Genomic DNA, 16,575 nt, shown 5'->3' with positions numbered 1-16,575 from the left:
TTGAGCTTAATGGTCTTCTTTTCAAGTTGATATTCTGATGATGCTTCTTCTTTCGCAATATGTGAAGGATGGTCATAAATTTTTGATACTTTGTTGTTTGCACTTTGTTTTTGATGTGTTTGGTTGTTTTGAGCAATGTTTGGTTGGATGAATACTTTGTTTTTGGGATTGATTTTCCGATTTGGTGTTTCTTTGACAAGAAAACAAAGCAAGCACACAAACACAAGAATGTTGCCCCCAAAGGCACAAATGAGTATGGGTCTAGATCAACCCAATCCTTGGACTTGTATATGACCCTTCCTTTAGATGTATTTTAAGGTGTATTTCCAAAGCCTGAAGTCGGCTCAATTTGCACTTGGTCTTTAAGAGGAACACACTTCAAACACTTTTTATCCCTAAGGTCAAATGGCTAGCTGTAATAAATTTAGCCCACATCTTGATATTTCTTCGACTTTGGTACTACATACCTTATGAATCTCACCATGGCAGGTAAGGATGCGATATACTAAGTCTTGCACGAGCATAACAAATAGATGATCCCTATGATGGGGGAGTCACCACTTTTATCAAGCCACAAGTGGCTTTTCAAAAAGCTATGTTTCTACTCAAGGAAATATGTATGGTGAGTATCTTGGGAGCAAAACCATCTATGCTCTTGCACTAAATTATATCGCAAATATCCTCAATCAATAGAATGGGTGGGCTACTATTTAAAGGTGTTTAGTCATGTTCGATGTTTTTGGACATAAGTTCATTCTGCAGTGACTCACTTAAGAGCCTTGTAACTGGTGGTGGGGCCCATTTGTCCTTTCGGCCAGTTACACTGTAGGAACAACTATACCCAAGACTACATCTTTCGCTCTTACCTGATTTCTATAGCGGCTCGAAGGATTTACCGCTCGAGGTCGTTCCCAAGAGTATCGATCCTTGGCAGGCCTCTCTTAAAAAGATAAAATTTGAGTGTTACTAACACTTTTCTCTTGCACCTAGGACCACGAAAGCCAAGGGAGAGGATAGTATGTGTCCACTCGACTGACTTTTTGCACAAGTGTGCCAAGCACGAAAGACACTTGTTCTTTTTAATCTACCATTGCAATGTGGTCTAACTATTTGGAGATGTTGCTCCAACAGCCATGGTGTTCTTTTTAACTTCAAAGGCAATGTGTTTTGTAATCTAGAATTTGGAAATCCTAGTCAACTTAATGAAATACACGTTTGCTTGAAGTAAAATTTGTTTGCAAAAATCAAAACAAATGGATTGTGTATTTTATGTGCACCAAAATTGGAAGTGTGGATTGTAAATCTCTTTAGATTGATGCAAGGAAATCAAATTTGCTTGTTGATTTTAAGCACCAAAAGACAAATGATCCTAACTAGAAAGCAATGGAAATTTGTTTGTGTTCAAGTTTTAATGCACCAAAGGAAAATTTTGTGATTTTTAATGGTGCGTTTTAACTTGTACAAACAACAATGTGTTAGTAAAATCGATGTCCAAGGGGGGGCTTCCACAAGCCTAAAATTTTCACTTTTTTGGTTACAAGGTAGTTTTTAGGACATTCTGTTGTAATAATGCTATTCTGCATTTTGAATAGAGGCGCTATTTTACACAGAAGCGCTGAAAGAATGGGAAAGCCAGAGAGGCAAAAGCACTGAAAGATTTTCAATAGCGCCAAAATAACTACAAAAGCGCCAAAACAAATCCAAAAGCGCTGAAATTTGGACAATAGCGCTATTGTAAGAACAAAAGCGCTAAAAGAAAAAGTGTCGGTAGTGCTAGAACGTGTTCAATAGCGCCAAAGCGCGACCTGTGTGACATTTTCAACATTCAGACATGTTAGTTTGCTAAAAAGATGATATTTTTTTGGTGTTTCGATTCATGTCGGGTTCACCAAATGATGCCCTGCAAAATGGACAAGGTTAGTCTAAGAGACAAACAACACAAGACACAAGAAACCGTTAGTGTTATTCAATCGAAGACTAATCTAAATAGGCATACCAAGAGAGACACTAAAAACATGAAAGCATATTTAACTAAAGAAGCAAATATGATGAGGCATCTCCAAATACCTCCTAACATGCTCTTAACTCTTTCTCCCTTGTTCCTCTCCTCTCCAAGTTCCAAAATAGTGTAGCTCTCAACAGTTTTTTGCACTATGGATGCTTATGGAGGATTGAGATTGTAGTATTGTGCTCCAAATCTGAAATGAAAAGCTAATACTAAGCTATTGATACTAAAATGATTTATTTTATCCAAGATGACAATACATGAGTTAATTATGCTAAAATGCTCTCTTAAAATGTCTATAGCTTAAATGCATACAAGTTTTCAAGATTTGGATTATGAAGAAATGGGCTCTATTTATAGAAAAAATGGAGCAATGGACAGTTGAGATTGAGCAATCTCAACAAGGGTCAGAATTGAATGATTTCAAATCCATGTGAGGGCTTTCAACCCAATCCCAGGATGACAAGTGTCAATGTGAGATAGGTTGAGAGGGGAGGGAATAAGCATTAAATGCCTGATATGACTTTGAGATTTAGAGTCAAGGTTAGTTGAATGAATAAAACTCTTTATTCAAAAAATAAAGCTTTTATCCAATGGATAAACTCTTGTGCAAATGTGAAATGGATAAATATGGTCAAAACAATAAATGTTTTGAGGAGACAAGTTTGAAATAACCATAAATGGTTATGTAAGAGCCATAAATGGTCATGTAAGAGCCATTAGTGGTCTTGGAAGACTTTGGGGGTTAATTTGTTGAACACACAAAGCATTAAATGCTTTTCAAAGACTTTGGAGTCTTTGAGAAGTGACTCCATTTTGCTTAGGAGTGTGACAATAATTAGGGGATGGATTAGGCTAATTAGGAAGGGGTTAGAAGAATCTAGAAGGGGATTAGATTTGCAAGTGGGTTTGGTGGGTGAGGGAAAATAAGATTTTATTAAAATAAAAATTCATTTATTTCAATAAATGTGTGGAAGTTGCATTTGTAGGAAAATGCAAGTGGGGGGGGGGGATAATGATTTAAATTAATGTTTTTATTTAATTTATTTAAAAGAGGAATAGAGGGATTTAATTAAATAAATAGATTTTATTTATTTAATTGATTAGAATTTGATTTAATGAATTAATTAAATAAATTGAATAATTTATTTAATTAATAGAAGAATGTTTGGGGATGAATTAATTAAATATTAATTTAATTAACTGGTGGCTAGTGGATTTTTAATCAAATAAATACAAAATATTCATTTAATTAAAATGGACAGATTTGTGTGACTACAATAGAAATAAGCTGTATTCTATCAAGAGAAGATACTAATCAACTGGATCATCAATCATTACATACAATGAATATGAGCCTGCTTATATAGGCAAGGCTATATGGATATGTGAGCACACAAACATGACATGTTTCTCAATAAGGAACAAGGGTAGGTAGGAGAAATAATATAATATTCCACATGAGGTGGATCACCCACTGAATGTGGAGTGTAACAACAAGATCACACCATAAAAGGTAGAAATTCTCCTACACACACTATCCCAATGTGGCACAAACACCCAAGTGTCTCATAGCCAAACTACTATGAAATGCATTTCCTAAGTAAACTTAAGTAAGGTGTAATAGTATCCAAGATGAATAATTATTTACACCAACACCCCCCCTTAAGTGCAACTTAGGGGAATGCACTTAAGTCTACAATGCAACTAAGCAATTCAAGATGGGTCACGACTACTAGGCAATGTTAGGTACCCATGTACAAATGCAAATGTATGCAAACCAAGGTAATGAAATCTCTCACAAAGCGGGGAAAGAGAGAAAAACCCAATGGGAAAAAACCCTCCCCCAGAAGAGAGATGAAAACTAGATACAAAGAAATCTCATAGAAGTATGTGAAAGACAAAACCCCATGTGAGGAAAAAGTCCCCCCATATGAGAGAAGAAGAAGAGAGACTAGGAAGCCCCCCTCAATGTGGAATCTGCACCAATGATAGAAGCTCAAAGATGAATGAAGAAACTTCTCCACGAATGTCAAACCACATTCCTCCCCTTAGGAAGAAACAAAACCAAAGGTGGATCCAAAAAGTCTCCCCAACCATGAAGGAAAGATGAAGCAAAAATACTCATGATGAAAGGAATCTCTGAAAATTGCTCAAGTGTCCCCATGTCGATGCTGAAAGTTATCCCCTCTAAAGGTGGTAAACCGCGCCACACTACTGAAAAAGGAACTCCAAGATCTAGTGGAGATGAATGTAGAACAATGTCCAAAGACTCATATGTCTCCTCAAAAGATAAAGAGACCTCCTCCAAGTGTTGTACAAAAGTATCCACAATCATGTCAACCTCTAAAGATTGATCATGTAGAGAATGCACAAGAGGGTCAGATTGATCCCTCACAACAATCAAAGAAGGATCATCTTCATCAAAGAGAAGATGAATGTCATCAATGGTGTCTCCCAAATCTGTAATGTAGGACTCCACAAACAAACCTGCAATGTCTATCAAGTAGGCATCCCAATCAACTGAAGCTGGAAGACATGAAATATCATGCTGCACTGAATCATAAGAAGGCAACACTGTCACACTAGCTGCATCATCAGGTGCAATAGGTGGTGTGATATCAAGAGAAGGAGATCAAATTCAATGCTCAAGAATGGGGTCACAAGTGAGAATCCCCAAGTTCAAATGCCCAAAGTTCTCCTCAAAATCTGAATCATCAACATAGGAAAAATCAACCTCATCAATAGGACCAAAATCTGAAAAAGAGTACAACCAAGATGCATGATCAACCACCCCAATCACAATGATAGCTCCACTCTCCAAGTCTCTAATGATAATTGAATCAGGTGTGAACTCCACAATTTTCCTAGTTGCCCCATGTGTGATTTGATAGATGGAAAGAAGATTATTTATCAAGTGGGGTACACACAACACATCATTAAAGGAGTTATCCCCAATGGAAATAGATCCTTTCCCAATCACATCCATGTATGTATGATTGCCCATCAAAATTTGCGGCATGTGGCAAGGCTCAAATGTAGAAAACATAGACTGCAAAGATGCCATATGATGAGAAGCCCCTGAATCTAGAAGCCATCTCCCTGAATCATGACTTGTAGTATCACAAAGAGCTTGTCCCATTCCTTTATCTATCCCAAAAGAGTGATCCTTTCCTTTATCCTTGGAAGAAGAAGCCGATATAGACATTTTAGAAGGTAGGTTGATTCTATTCTTCTCAAGAAGATTCTTCAACTCATCAATATCCTTCTTATAACAATGATGTTCATCATGTCCTTACTTCTTGTAATATCCACAAAAAAGATTGTCCTTATATGATTTCCTCTTAGGTGAGAATGGCGAATCACCTTATTGTGGAGAGGAAGATTGTGCTCCATCTTGTTGTGGTCTAGACTTAGGTTGCTTTTGATTCTTGCCTTTTCTTTAATTACTTTGATTCCCTTTGTTAGCCACCAAAGCTTGTGACTTTGAAGATTTGGGAATCCCCATCGTGGTCAACTTAGATTGCTCAAGTATCAACATCTCCATGAATGAATCAAATGAGGGAGAAGTGTATGAGGAACCTTGAGCTAACCTATGGGTGTGAAAGCTAGATACAAAAACTGCATACTCTGAAGGAAGCTTGTCCAACAAGTTATAAACCAATTGAACATCCTTTTTATCAATTCCACAATCCTTTAGCTTTGCTCTTAGCTCAGTTGCTTTTGTTACATAATCTTGGATTGTATCAAAATCCTTGGGATCCAAAGTTGTGAGTTCACTATCAAGCTTGTAGCCCTTAATCTCATCAACTTGACAATATAATTTCTTAAAAATATCCCAAGCCTCTTTTATTGTTGTACACAAGTATCAATGTGAAAAATGAGGTCATCTGATACATACTTTCTAAGAGTTCCAAGTGCCATAGCATTCTTAGTAAGCCATTCAATTTGAGCATTAGGATCAACCTTAGGATCAGGTGGTGCTGTTATAGTTTCATTTACATAATGAATGATTCCTTTTTCCATTAGTTTACTCCATGCCTTAATCTTCCATGATGCATAATTATGAGGAGTTAAAAGTGGAAATTTAGGAGAACCCATAGCACCAAAATGAAAAAACACAAGATAGAGAGAGGCACAATCACACAAGACAACCCCCCAAAATACTCAATCAAGAAACCCCCTCGCCCCCCCCCCCCCAAAAAAAAAAAGGCGATTTTGACACTTTATACTTAGTGCGTATACAATGGGCCACTTGCAAAAAAGGAAAAGTGGACTTCTGATTTCAATTTACAACTTCTCAAAATGAGATCTATGAGACTTCAACAAATACTACTAGTGATCTAAACTGAGATCCAAACAAAATGCAAGTACCAAATATGCCAAAAATGGCTAAATACTGAAAGTACAATTTCTACTTAAAATTACTGCAAACAAATAGCAGATTATGAAAGTAGACAAAAAAATTATGCACTTTCAAAAAAAATGGCACCTGAAAAGGAGTCCATATGAGCCCAAAAGAAGCCTCCAAATTTGCAAAAATTGGGATTTCATGATTTCTGAAAAACCTGTATCCAAAAATTAGAAAACTCTAGCATGATTGTACAGATCACAAAATTCTACCCCAAAACAAAAAAAATGCTCGAAAAAATGAGTCCGGATGAGTTAGATATCGCTATTTGAAAATTACCTGCAAAATTATAATTTCTAGAAAATTTCCGTCGCAGCTTCAAACTTCAAATGCCTCTAGATTTGGCCTTCGAAGTTCGATTTGGATGAAACAAAAAGACAAAACTAAATTTCTTGGACCTCCTCAATCCAATGGTAACCTCGGATTTGACCCATCAAGCTTCAATAATAACCTGCAATAGAAAGCTCCAAAATGCAAACCCCAAATAGCATCAAATTTCTCTCAATTGGAAAACCAATGACACTCTAATGGCTCTGATACCATGTGAGATTTTTCCAAGATCAAGAGGCAATGGAAAGCACAAATAAGAGAGAACAAAATAGATGATAGAAATAAACTATATTCTATCAAGAGAAAATACTGATCAATTGCATCATCAATCGTTACATACAATGAATATGAGGCTGCTTATATAGGCAAGACTATATGGATATGTGAGCACACAAATATGACATGTGGCTCAATAAGAAACAAGGGTAGGTAGGAAATAGGTGTGGGTAGGTAAGATAAACAATATAATATTCCACATGAGGTGGATCACCCACTAAATGTGGAGTGTAACAACAAGATCACACCATAAAAGGTGGAAATTATCCTACACACACTATCCCAATGTGGCACAAACACCCAAGTGTCTCATACCCAAACTACTATGAAATGGATTTCCTAAGTAAACTTAAGTAAATGTATTTTGCTTTGGGGGGGTGTTGGTGTAAATAATTATTCATCTTGGATATTTATACCATTTTGAGACATGGACCAGCTAGGAGTTGAACCTAGGACCTTCCATACATTGCTGGAGTGCTCTACCACTGAGCTACTAACCCTTCTTGGACTAGTCCATCGTTTGTCCGGGTGTGGCTTATTTCCAACACCAACACCCCCCCTTAAACCACACCTCTCGTGTGCTTGAGGCTCCTAGCTTGGACCTGGCTCTGATACCATGTTGAGACATGGATTGGCTAGGACTCGAACCTAGGACCTTCCATCATTGCTGGAGTGCTCTACCACTAAGCTACTAGCCCCTCTTGGACCAATCCATCATCGGTCCGGGTGTGGCTTATTTCCAACACCAACAAATATGAATGATGAGATACAATAATAAGATTAATAAATACCAATCTCTTACAATTGCCATTCATCTTCATCAAATTCAAAGCTTTCTTGATTTTTGTTTGTGTTTTCTTCACTTTGAGTCTGCATACCTTTGTTGAACTGCATCTCAATGCTACCAGTAGGTCCAATACATGAGTCAATAGTCCCACTGACACTTTGGTTTGAAGTGTTTCCCAAACCTCTTCTTTCACATTTGGACCTCCAGATTTGCAGTGCCCTATCATAAGGAAAAGTGTGGACATCATACCTAGATGTATATCTGCCTCAAGCAATTTTTCAAATTTTTGTCTAGTTTGTTTCTTAGATTTAATTTTAGGAACCCCAAAGCACTAAAAAATCTCTCATCTTCCACCGAACCCAAATCATGGTAAGCCATAAATCAACAAGCTTCAAATATTCTGGCATTGAATCACACAACGTTGCGTTCTCAGCTCTATATTTCCAAAGCCTTGTTACTGATCCTTCTTCACAGGGGTTATCCATTGTGTCATATTGTTCTCTCATAGTGTATGCAAAACAAGATGATTTCTCTTGAAGACAAGTTTTGTCTAATATTCCATTTATGGTTACTCCATTCAATTCTCTGTATATGCAAAATTGTTTTATCAAAGCCAATAGCTTACTTTGAAAATCAACTGCATTGTTGAGGCTCCAATATTGAGGAAACACAACAGACATGACTTCGAGTAGGTTGTCAGGAGGGAATCTACTTCTAATTTGTGAGGAAAGATCATAGGCAATTTTCTTCACAAAATTAGTTACAGTCTCAACAATCTTGTCGAAATCTTTCCTTGTAACTCTTGCTAGTTGCTTCCTGGGGTGCTTTCTTGGTTCCTCGGGGTCGACCGTGGCATAGAAGTGCATTGGTATCTCAACTCCCCGTACATTGGCACTTACCTCCCCATTTGCACCGATTTGTAAAAAGTTATCAGGATTGTTCAAATCTGTGAGTGTCTGCCACTTCACAAATTTTTCATCGGATAGTGTTGGTTGATTTCGATAGAGATTGTCGAGGGTCATGCATGTCACCATATTCTGCAATATACAAAGCTCTTTTTTGGGAAGCCTTCATAGTATTCCTCATTTCCTCTAGCATTGGCAGAAGAGCTGCTAAAGTTAAGAGTGTCTCTAGATTACTTAACCTCCGAAGAAGGTTACGAAATTTTAGTTGCTCTAATTCGTCGCGAGTTGTGTGAAATAGTCCAATCAAGGATGGATATTCTGTAAAAACTCGATGCACTAGACTATCCAAAGAGATCCATCTGGTATCATTATCCTTGAGAAGCTTGTTCCCATTAGTTATTCCATTAGCAAAGTGTTGAAATTCTATAAATCACTTGGGACTTCGACAGAAGTGTGAGTAGAGCTCTCTAATTAAAATTTCAATTTTTTTTACCGAAGCATACTTGTTCACAATTCCAAAAGCTAGATTCATTCTGTGAGTCATGTAGTGAATTGCAATAATGTATGGTGCAAATGAAGTTTCAATCTTTGCACAAAGATCGTTCTTGTGACCTTGTATTACTGAAGCTCCATCTGTTCCAACACACACCAGTTTTTTGGCAACCGTCATGTCATCCATACCTCCATATTCAATTAAACTTCTCTTTACTAGTTGAAATAATTTTTCCGTTGTCGTACTCTCCTCCATTTTAGCAACAAATAGTGGATGAGGTTGGCGGGCATGATTCTGGATAGTATAAACATGCATGCATACCCATGAAGTATTGTCTACTTTCATAACTTCATCTAAAGAAAATGCAATAAAGTTTGACTCTCTTATTTTTTCCTTTACATCTTCTTTTTCAACCTCAGCAAGACAAATTGCCCATTCCCATCCACTATTTACTAAACAATGTCTATTAGGATAGTTAGGAACTTTCAAAAAGTGTAATAAACCACTAATTGATGGAAAATCTGTCATAGCACACCCTCTGCTCAAAATATAAAAAACAACGCTTAACTGAACAACTTTTCCCAGTTGTTCTATTTGCATTGCTTTTCCAAAACTAGCTTCAATAGAGCCTTTAACTTCAACTGGCTTCGTCTGTATTTTCTCATGAAAATAATACTCTTTGACATTCCTCACATGCTTACATTCCTCCTTTGTTTTCCATCTTATCACTGATTTTTCAACTCCGTCTATCATTTGTTTTTCATAACTTTACCCATATGCTTTTCTATGGTGTCAAATTTTAGCTGCAAACTAATTTCCTTGTTATGTTTCCAAGTGCAAATCTTACACCTGCATTCTATTGGAGGCTCGCCTTCAATTGGATTCTCCACTGGTTCAATGAATGGATACTTTGATGCCCAATTAATTTGAAAATTCCTCACTGACATATCCCACTCCCGATCCTTTTTTGATCTGGCTTTTCTTTTCCCCTTTTGTGCATTATCATCAATGGCATTATCACCCAAGTCAATTATATCATTCAGGCTAACTTGGACATCTACCAAATAATCTTCTTCAAGATCATCCTGATCTGAGATATCAGGTTTGCCGCCGTCTTCAACATGTGGTGTAGGTTGCGAATTTTGTACTTGTGCTTGTGATGATGTACCTTCCCGAGTTTCACCACAATCTTTTCCAAAGCCAAAGTACGAAGACAACGTTCTTCTTTTTGTTGGCCTCTCATGGCCTTCCCCACATTCAGGTTTCCTACCCTTCTTCCTATTCAACATCTTCAACGAAATAAAGGTTGCCAAAAAAATATCAATTTGTTGAAGAAGCAATAATAGACTATAAAGTATAATATATGTTTCATTGGCCCTACAACCTACAATCTAGATGTCTGAGGTCTGAATGTCCCAATTGACCACTTGGCACTGATGGGTCGCCACTGAATAAAAATGAGCTCAATAGTGCAAACAAATATAGATAAATTTAGAATAATATTATAACACTTCAAAAATATGATCACTCACCTTTAGGTCACTAGCAATCGCCAATGCAGTCAACAACAATGATTTTCCTTGATCTGAATCTTCTCTATTGATTAGAATTCAAAGCCTAGAACCCACTAGATTGTGTAGAGATAGATTTGATCTTTGCATGTATTTATACCAATCCTTATATGGCAAATTCTGTGGGAATTTTATATGGTATACAAATACTTGGCGAATCCCACGTAACTATAACACGACTTATGTAATTTTTGAGGCGATTATGGGTCATCCAAATAATTGGCAAATACAATATAGTTGGCAAAAGTTGGGGTGAATGGAGGCACACGTCAACAAAATGTCGAGCAAATTGGGTCCTGGGTCCTCCTGGCTAACAAATCTTCACATGCCTATAGGCGAATTATGGTCGTCTATTAAGGCAACCTCAGAGAGTGTAGGCAAAAAAATTAAATTTACTGTGTGTCCATCGTATATTGTATTGGCAAAATCCTCACATAGAAACATTAATTACATAAAACATATGGCGATCGGGCTGTGAATTTGATGGAAATTTATAATGTTCTAGCGACATGGCCACCCCCAGTTGGTATAAAATATTCGTCATTTCCCAGGTCACCGACGTGAAAAATTTGCCACTAAAGTAAACTCTGATGGTGTCTGTGGCATCATCCCTCTAAATCGCCGAGGAGAAATAAGGGTCATTTGGAAGTTAAATCCAAGGGGCGGGTAATCCCACTTGGATAGATAATCTAAAAAGATAAAATCTAAAATGAATTTACATTCGCTCAGTTAAACCTAAGAAAACCCCATTAGGGTTTGATTGTGTGTTATGATTTTGGAAATTTATTTATGTTGGTGATTTCAATGGTTGATAATGGATTAAGGGTGACGTATTTAATAGGAAATAGGACTTAGTTATCTTAGGCCACAAGCAGAAGGCCACCTTGAGACTTTTTGCTATAGAGCTACCATCGTGGGTAGCAACCGCAAAGAAACTGTCTGGGACGTTGACCCTAGAAAGGGTTGCTTACTCACCAAATAGTTTAAAATAGTTTACATTAAACCATAGTTAGAAACAGAACTACATACTTTATGCCTTGATCCTGTGCCGAAATGGGTATGTAGGCACTCTAGGGACAAAGTTGTCCCTTGTACTCAGGCGTTTAGGGATGGGGATTATGATTTGGTTATGGGTGAGTAGTTGGTTCTCGAAGCTCCTTGGTATTTTAATCAAATGGTGCAAATACTAATTGAAAGGTTAAAATTAATTCAATGCATACTCAGAAGGAATCTCGTAAGGATTCACTTGACTTCTCCAAGTTTTAGGCCGAATTTCGAGGCGAAACTCAAGCTTGGTTATGTAATTATTTTCATACTCCTAAGGATAGCGACGTCGGTGCTCTCCTAGTAGGGGAGTGTAGTCTTTAGAGAGTAGCTCAGGACCCGGATGGTCCGGATGAGTCTAAAGTCTCTGGCCAGAGCATAACTTATTCTTATGAATAGATGCCTACCCCATTTGGGTAGATGCCTATCCCGAATTGGATAGATGAAACCTCTTGTCCCGCATGAACAGATGCCTAACCCATATGGTTAGATGCCTAACTCGTATGGTTAGATGCCTAGTGTTGTATGGATAGATGTACTTGAGTATGTCATTGAATCAAACACAATTAAGAATAGGTAAGAATAAGAAATCAATATTTATATATATATATATATATATAAATCAATTTAAATTTTGGGTTAAGCTAAGTGCGTTTTTATATGTGGTATCAGAGCCAAGGTTCAAGTCTAGGCCTTGAGCTCACTTCAACTTCTGCAATCTTGAAGAGTATCTTGGAAGTAGTTGGGAGTAGTAGAGATGAATTGTTATATCTTAAATCAAGAATGAAATAAGGAATTCAAATTTCAAGAAGACCTAGATGGTAAAGAAAGTGGAAGAGGAAAGCATACCACCACTACAAGGAGTCAAAGGGAAGCTACCAATGGTGAAAATCAACAAAGTCCAAGGAAATAATAAAACAAGAGTCGAAGCTATAACCAACCAAGAAAAAGGAAAAGATCAACTCCATGGAATAGTCAATGCAGGACTTTAGAGCAAGCCAAAATGATATTGAAAAATAAAAGCGAGATTTAAAATGTGAACTCTAACAACAATCAAGGAATTGGGATGTAAAATAATATGTTGGAACTATCTAAGGATATGAAGGAAATTACCCCACCCAAGTTTGATGGAAAGAAAATTTGTGAATTAGCTGGAGATTGGTTGAATGAAATGGAAAAATACTTAGAACTAAAAGAGTTTAGTAAAATAATTATGTCATTATGGGGTTCCTATCAACTTAGTGGGGAAGCAACTAGTTGGTGGACTAATACTAAGGAACAAAAGGGGTATAATGATGATATAATAACATAAGATCAATTTGTTCACCGTTTCTATATAAGGGGGCTATCACAACTATTCTTCGATGAGAAGGCGACATAATTTCATAATCTTCAACAAGGGGCTTTGATAGTTCAACAATATTGAAATAAGTCTGCCAAATTGTTAAAGTACATACCTGTGTATCAAAAGGATGATAAGGGTTTAACTAGGAGGCTCATTTTGGGACTAGAAATACCAACGTAAGGGCAAAGGTTGATGTGCATGGACTTATAAACATGAATGAAGTACATCATAAGTCTCTAAAGTAGAAAATAAAGATTCAAGCCCTAACAACAACAAGATTGAATTTTAATGAGAATGGGAGCATGAATTCAAGGGAAACGCAAACTTTAACAAGTATCGATAGAATAATTTATTTGAAGATGCCACATCATAATCGATATCAAGGGATAAATACAATACTAATAGGAGCAATTATAATGGGATAACTTATCCACCAAGGTTCAATGAAGCAAGGAATGATCCAACAAGGAATTTAAGGGAATTTTGATAGCGCCATTTAGAATCTTGGAGAGGCACCAGTACCAATTGCGCAAGACAGAGGTTGATCAGTGCAAGGTACATGGAAATCAGTATGTCGAGAAGAATGCTACATGGAAGGACACTAAATAATTACTCCTAACAAAGATAATGTTCGTTTCTTCCAACTTTTGTCTACCTGCTAATTTATTACCCAAAGCATATTTTACTATCAACATAACCATTACGCTCCCATTGAAATACAAATGCTATAATTTATATTTTATTCCAAGATGGATACAATTTCAAATTCATATTTTATCATGATAATGCAAAGATGTGAAATCTTGAAACCTGTCTCTATCCGACACGCTGTATTTAGTAACAAAATAATTATTAATTAAAATATAAATAATAAAGAGCACTCTAAGTCTGGATAAACACAGGTCCACAATAATAATGCAGAAAAGATCGCACCTGGCATTTCATGTTCCTGGCACACAGATACATGAAAATTATTTATAATGCGCGAATCATGGCGGAAGAGCATTTCTGTTAAGCAGGCAGCGGCACCCAGATAAGATCATTTTCGAAAATCCAATGACAAACCTCAATTTCCCCTGGCTGATGTCCCAACGCCACAAATGCCGCATGCCCTGCACTCCATTGACTGGTGTCCAGATGGCAGATGGCAACTCCTTCGTTTATCTTATTCTCCTCCTTCATTGACAACAATGCAGCCTGGTAAACTTTAACCTTGGGCACAGCATGGCAGTAATAAACCAGAAACGGAAATAAACTCTGGTGGCACGACACCGACCTTGTGATCTTGCCGCCGTCTTTTCCCGTGACGGCGCCGACAGAAACTTGGATTCTAGAACCCGCCGTGCTTTCTGTGGTGAGAATCTCCACCTTTGAGCTCAGCACCGATACTGCAAATTCTGTCATGCCTTCCACCGATCTCACGCATTTCTTTATTTCGTCCTTCACCGCCGCCCTTTCGCATTCTCTCAGCGTCCGCGCCATGATCGCCGACATTGTCGAGTTCTCTGGAATGTTTAATATTTTCATCAGCTCCGGCAGAGTTTCGGTAGAAAAGGGCAGATTTTTTGCCAGGGAACCGGGAAGAAACGATCTTTTGGGCATGTAATCCTTGATATCAGGCATGGGGAGAGTTTTGCCCTGCACCAACAGATTCTCCCTGAAGAACTTCCCGGCCTCCACGCCCGCCGCTTTGACCGTCCTGTTGTAATCTGAAAACCTCACGCCGGACTTGGCGTATTCCTTGAAAGTGAAATTGAGGGTGTAGGAATTAAACGCCACATCGGGGCCGGTGGAACCCTGGGCGTACTGAGCGAAATCACTAGAGGAGTCTTTCCAAATATCCTTCCCGTAATTGGTGAACGTTATTCCCACACCATTAGCCTTATTCCCGTACGATTTGAACTCAGCTTGCTGCGTACTTGAATGGGCAGCGTAGTTTGTAAACGTCTCGTCGGCCCCGTTTGCATTCGCAGCATAATTCTGAAATTCGTTAGTGACAACGTTGCCGTCTTCTGCATAGCTGGTGAACTGTCCGGTGCTGGCGTTGGCTGCCTGGTCGTAGGCCTTGAAGGCGTTGGTGATGATATTGGATCCTGCAGCATAGCTTGTAAAGCCCGTCAGAGCGCCGTTAGCGTTCTTCCCGTAAGTAGTAAATCCGTTCTGAATGACGTTGGAATTATCGGCGTAGCTCGTGAAAACCTCGACGCCGCTGCTCTGAGTGCCATAGTTTTTGAAGTGATGATAGGGAATGTTGGTCTGAAATCCGTAGGAAGAGAAATCGTCGATGCCCCCTCTGGATCCGCTTCTGTAAGTGGAAAAGCCCTCGTCTTCGACGTTTTCGTTGTCAGAGTAATTTTTGAAACTATTAACGTTACCCTTATACTGCTTGAAGTCCTTATCCGTATAGATTTCGAAATTCGAGGGCCCTGCCACCACTTTGTCATTTCTCACCGCTGTGCGAGAAGAACAGAGAAGCCCCGCTGCTGTGCAGAAGGATGCGATATGATCGGATAGGGTGTGATTTTTCAAGTAGAGAGAAAACAGAGCAACGGAAGTAGCATTCAGGGGCGAGGCCTTTTGCAACAAGAATGGTGGAAGCTGCGCACCGGGCAACGCACGTCGCCAAAAGCGCAACAGAGAAGCCTTTGCTGCAAACGGCTGACCTCCTCTGCCCTCACATTCTGACAACTGCACAAGCCATGGAATGCACCGTTACAAACATTATTCAATCCATCAAAGAAGAATCTTGCGTGGCAAAAATAAACTTACAATAAGCGTAGATACGACTAGAACCCGCAGGATTGCGCAGCGTGCCATCTTCTAAACAATATAATCCAATCAAGGAGACATTGTGAAATTGCGCAGGTGGTAAGGATATATATTACATCATTGGTTGCGTGTTTCCCACAGCCAAGAAAAGTTAATCAGCCATTCGGATATGTATTGTCATCATCAGCATTCAGCTTTCTGCATACACACTGTTTAGGAATGTGCAGCGGCATGTGACTTTGTGTGCCCGAATTTAACTTTTGTTACGTGGATAAGGGTAAGGAAACAATTTGTGTGGCGGTGCTGTTCCAACATGACCCAGTGGATCATACTGTGGGCTCCTCTTCCATTGCCAACAGACAGCTATTAGATTGCAGCGTCAGCAAGCGCATTAGTAGAACCCTTATCTTAGAACGTCCACTCACTTTATTCAATCAAGTGGAATAACTCTTTTGCAGATCAAGTCGGTCGATGAGCCTGGCTATTGTAAATCATTCGGAAACTCTTTTCAATAAAAATAAATTGAGAAAGTAGGCTGTCGGTTTGTTTCTCCGGTGAAACGTTCATTCGGAAACTCTTTTCAATAAAAATAAATTGAGAAAGTAGGCTATCGGTTTGTTTCTCCGGTGAAACGTGTGT

The 16,575-nt window shown here is 38.3% G+C and overlaps 1 protein-coding gene across 1 annotated transcript; it reads right to left on the bottom strand.

The window, feature by feature from the left end:
- Window positions 1-14,080: 14,080 nt before the first annotated feature.
- On the bottom strand, window positions 14,081-16,165 carry LOC131079545 (polygalacturonase 1 beta-like protein 2). Its single transcript, XM_058017523.2, has 2 exons — window positions 15,937-16,165; window positions 14,081-15,855 (listed from the first exon to the last, which is right to left on the bottom strand). Exons 1-2 carry the CDS (start codon window positions 15,982-15,984, stop codon window positions 14,179-14,181), a joined length of 1,725 nt encoding a protein of 574 aa, XP_057873506.2. The 5' UTR covers window positions 15,985-16,165; the 3' UTR covers window positions 14,081-14,178.
- Between the last annotated feature and the right edge of the window lie 410 nt (window positions 16,166-16,575).

Source organism: Cryptomeria japonica, chromosome 8, assembly GCF_030272615.1.
Source record: "Cryptomeria japonica chromosome 8, Sugi_1.0, whole genome shotgun sequence".
In the NCBI taxonomy this organism is placed as follows: Eukaryota; Viridiplantae; Streptophyta; class Pinopsida; order Cupressales; family Cupressaceae; genus Cryptomeria; species Cryptomeria japonica.
Note: the sequence above shows the minus strand (reverse complement) of the source record. Positions and strands in the feature narration are given on the sequence as shown.

Bases quoted from the DNA above. Each gene is read 5' to 3' on its own strand.
- LOC131079545 (XM_058017523.2), bottom strand. From the start codon at position 15,984: ATGGCACGCTGCGCAATCCTGCGGGTTCTAGTCGTATCTACGCTTATT. The intron at 15,856-15,936 runs GTAAGTTTATTT...TGGCTTGTGCAG, and splicing joins TAGTCGTATCTACGCTTATT to TTGTCAGAATGTGAGGGCAG.